The sequence below is a fragment of the Castanea sativa genome, chromosome 7 (assembly GCF_040712315.1).
Source record: "Castanea sativa cultivar Marrone di Chiusa Pesio chromosome 7, ASM4071231v1".
Lineage (NCBI taxonomy): Eukaryota > Viridiplantae > Streptophyta > Magnoliopsida > Fagales > Fagaceae > Castanea > Castanea sativa.
The window spans coordinates 25,627,996-25,632,303 of NC_134019.1; the positions used below are offsets into that span (position 1 = coordinate 25,627,996).

General features: G+C 36.0%; 1 protein-coding gene across 1 annotated transcript; it reads left to right on the plus strand.

Moving 5' to 3' along the window:
• Window positions 1–275: 275 nt before the first annotated feature.
• LOC142643809 (protein SRG1-like) lies at window positions 276–3,479 on the plus strand. Its single transcript, XM_075818522.1, has 2 exons — window positions 276–971; window positions 2,808–3,479. Exons 1-2 carry the CDS (start codon window positions 412–414, stop codon window positions 3,376–3,378), a joined length of 1,131 nt encoding a protein of 376 aa, XP_075674637.1. The 5' UTR covers window positions 276–411; the 3' UTR covers window positions 3,379–3,479.
• Window positions 3,480–4,308: the final 829 nt, after the last annotated feature.

The window sequence follows — 4,308 nt, forward strand, 5'->3', positions numbered from 1 at the left end:
TGGAATTCAACTTTTATAATTTGGTTGAAGAAAAATTGGTAATAAAGTTTAGTATAAGATAATGTGTGTGTGTATATATATATATTTATTTATTTATTTATTTATTTAAATAATTAATAATGACTAATGAGAACGTATACACTTTTTTTTTTTTTTTTTTTTTTTGAGGTAAGGAGAATGCAGACACTTGTCCCACAAAGAATATAACTGCTCAACGAAAACGCGACTTTTATGGCCCAATTTTTATTTTAACCCACGCGGACCACAGCCCATATGGATGAATTGTCAGCCGTGCCAATGGTAGCTCTCTGCCACAAGTAAATTTGTCCTCTAATCTCACTACTAACCAAATATTCCTATTCACACACACACACAGCTTGGGCTTCCGATTCTAAGTTCCTAAAGAAACACATGGAGGAGGAAGATAAAGGTTACTTCCATGAAGCTAGCTTCATAGACAAAGAAGGCCAATTAAGAACCTCAAAGGTTCCAGTGGTGCAGGAACTAGCACGCCAACTCCAAGTGCTCAACCACTTGCCAGATAAGTTCAGAAGGGTCCATCCTGATCACCAACCAGTCACACCCTCTTTTGCCCTTCCAATTCCAACCATTAATATGGCCAAGTTAAGGTTGGCAGCTGAGCCTCAGCCCAAGGTTCGAGCCCAAGAGCTAGCCAAGCTAGCCAGTGTTGCCAAAGAGTGGGGCATGTTTCTAATTACGGACCATGGTGTACCCTCTAATGTTTTGCATGGTGTTAAGGATGTGGTGAAAGGGTTCTTTGGGTTGTCCTTTGTAGAGAAAAAAGCAAGTGTTGGATCTTATGCCAGTGTTGACAACATGGGTTATGGCCGGAATTTTGTCAAGTCGGAAGATCAGCCGTTGGATTGGATTGATCGGTTGACCATGAAAGCAGCACCTGAAGGAGCATCTGAAGGACTCCATGTTTGGCCTCAAAAACCAACAAATTTCAGGTATTTTCCACAGAACACGTGCATGCTTTTGTCTTGGTGTGCAACTTGTACCGAAAAGTAGTTCCTATTTTCCTCCAAAATAATTTAGACACAATAATGGCCTGCCTGGCTTTTTACGTTTTATATATATATATATATATATATATATTTGTTTATATATGATTTCTTAAAATGTCTGTTTTTTTAAGTACTATTATTATACTTTAATAAATTTGCATAAATAAGTTTTCAATTAAAAAAAAAAAACTAATTGACCGTCTAATTCAATTGGATGGACCATCATCACTTCACTAGAAGATTTTTCCTAAAATATTCTGTTTTTTAAATTAATGAAAATGGCATCAATAATTTCGATTGAAGGATATGAAGATCTCAACATTATCTTCTTGCTTATGTTTGGAAAGATTCTCTAATATATCTATAAAAAGAAAAAAGATTCTCTTGTAGATTTAATAACTCATCAATATTATTCCTGTAATTTAAAATTATTCATAATTTTAAGAAAATTTATTTTAAGTAAAAATATAAAAGCTCTTTTTTTTTAAGGGAAAGTAAAAATATAAAAGCTAACATCTTTGTTTGCTGTAGAAACTACAAATAAACCTTTAAAAAAATCATTCATAAGCTCAGCCCAAAATTAACAGCCTGCAAAATGAAGCTCACCTGATGCAAAATATAGATTTGGGAGTTTGGGGGTATATTTAATAACATATAGCATCTAGGAAAATAGTGGGGAGAGGGAGGTGGAGTCCAAAATATGAGAACAATCAAATTTAATTATGATTTAGACCCCAAGTTTTAAATTGCAGCTTAGTCAATATTAGCCTAATAAACATTAATGATAACATACACATGTATAAACATATAAAATGGACAACCCACAAAAAATCATTACACACGAATGTGTTATTGAAAAAGAAAAAATGAGTACAGAGCATAAAAACATCTCTCACTAGCGAAAATAATCCACTAGAATAGATAGTTACAGTACATAATACTCACAAAACTCTCCAAGTCTAATAGTATCTATATACTAAGCATTCATCCAAATTCGCAATTATGCTCCCATTGCGCAACTTCAAGCCTCCATGGCTGATTTTGGGTTGCTCCAATGGTTCCCAAACACTAATCAACTCATACAACTCTGTGGTAGTGATGAATGTGATGGTCTTTTATCTCCTCTATTAGCATGTGGCTATGTAAAGAGGGCGAAGGTAGAGAGAAATGGGTAATCAAACTAACATTTAATTTGGCTCTCTAACACTTCAATTAGGAATTTTCTAGTATCAAATTTCGTGGTAAATGGGGCTTAAATACATGGGCAAAGGGCTAGCATAGCAGAGAAACTCGTAACTAAATTACTCTCGTGTGTTGGCATATCATTCAACAATTGTTTGCAAAGTATCAGACAAATCCATTGGAATAACTTTTTTTCAAAATCTGATTTCGCCAGACACTTTTGCTTGTTCACCCAGCGAAATCTTTCAATATGCACTTCAATCTCCAATTTGAAACCACTTGAACCCAAGACAAAATTAATCCCACCACAAGTATTGAAATACAATGCAAAAATAAAATTAAAAAATTACATCCAAAAATGTCATAAAATTTGCTTACAATCTAAAGATCCTTACCACAAAGGACATTATTATAATTGGATTATCATTTGAACCGAGGAAATAAAATAAAATTGGTATTTGAAACCACTTTTTTAATCTATTAACACACATATTCATTTATAATTGTTAATAAAAATATAATAAATCTTCACATGCACATTTGTCCTCTGATCCTCTCACAAGTCACAGCAATTAGTGACATTATATATAATGACAGGCAAGCCATAGAACAATACGTCAGGGAAGCAAGAAAGGTGTTGGATGAGTTGCTTGAAGTCCTTGCCGAATCATTATCACTAGAAAGACATGTTTTTATCCAACAGTTTGACACTAATGAGAGTGAAATCAATGTGAGAGTGAACTACTACCCACCATGTCCTAGGCCTGACCAAACCCTGGGCCTCACACCACACACAGATGCAAGTGCTCTCACTATCTTAATGGAATTTGACACCTCTGGTGGACTCCAAGTACTCAAGGACCAAAAATGGCTCCCCGTGAAGTGGCCACGGGACACATTGCTAGTGAATGTGGGAGACATGCTAGAGATTATGAGCAATGGGAGGTTACAGAGTCCATGGCATAGGGTTGTGACCCAAATGGATGTTGAGCGATTCTCAGTTGCTTTGTTCTACAACCCAGCCTCCCTAGCTGAGATTGTGTCTGTAAGGAATACAACCATGGAGAAGGAGAGTTACAAGAACGTAGTTGTGGGGGATTATCTGCAGCACTTTTATAAGATCAGTCCCACAACTGAGAAAGTAGCAATCAAGTTCGCCAAAGCTTGACATGGCTTACAATGGCCCACATATATAGACTCTAATTTTAGCTTTTCGATGATGTTTTTTCATCAATGTATTAAGCAATGACTTTCTTTTTCTTTTTTTAATGCATGATCTAATTAAACAGAAAAACCACAAACATACTTTCCCAACTCTTTCAAAACCGAAAGAGAAGGAAGAAATGTTATTGCAAAAAACAAAAGACCTATTTGTAAAAGCAAACTTGTTATAACGAGGTAAGGTAGTATGAGTGACACTATTTGCCTCTCTTCTAACCCAGCCAAATTCACATAAGTCAAAACAATGACTAATCTCATGAGCATTACTAATTTAGGTGTTACTTTGGTCATTTTTTAGGTTTAAGGGGTATTTTGATAATTTTAGTAATTTTGGGGTATTTTAGAGTTGAGTGATTTGTAGAAATGATACTTGGATCATAATTGAGTCAAATTGAACACCCAATTAAAACCCAATAAACATTAATGTTAAATGGGTTTAATTGGGTTAATACCCATTTAACACAATAGATAATTGGGTGGGTTTGGGTGGGCAAATGGATTTGGGCTGATTTTCTTGTAGCAGGGCCATGGCACCGTGGAGTATGTCTCCAGGTTGGGACTACTTCTTCTCAAAATAGAATCAGTTTCTAGCATTCCAAATGGACCAAGCAACCATTGCCCATACCTCCATTTCCTTACCCATGAGCTTGTCTTCCATTTGTCTGGCAAAGGAGTGGAAATCCCATGCTACCGCTGAGCTTTTCAACATTTTTCCTTTAACTAGTGCCCAAACATTGGTGCCTAACAGACACTCCCATAGTGCATGACAGACCGATTCTTCTGCTTGGCCACAGATTACACAGCGAGGGCCAATAGGGAGTCTTCAACGTGCAATATTAGCTCGAGTAGGATGAATATCTGAACAGGCTCGCCATAG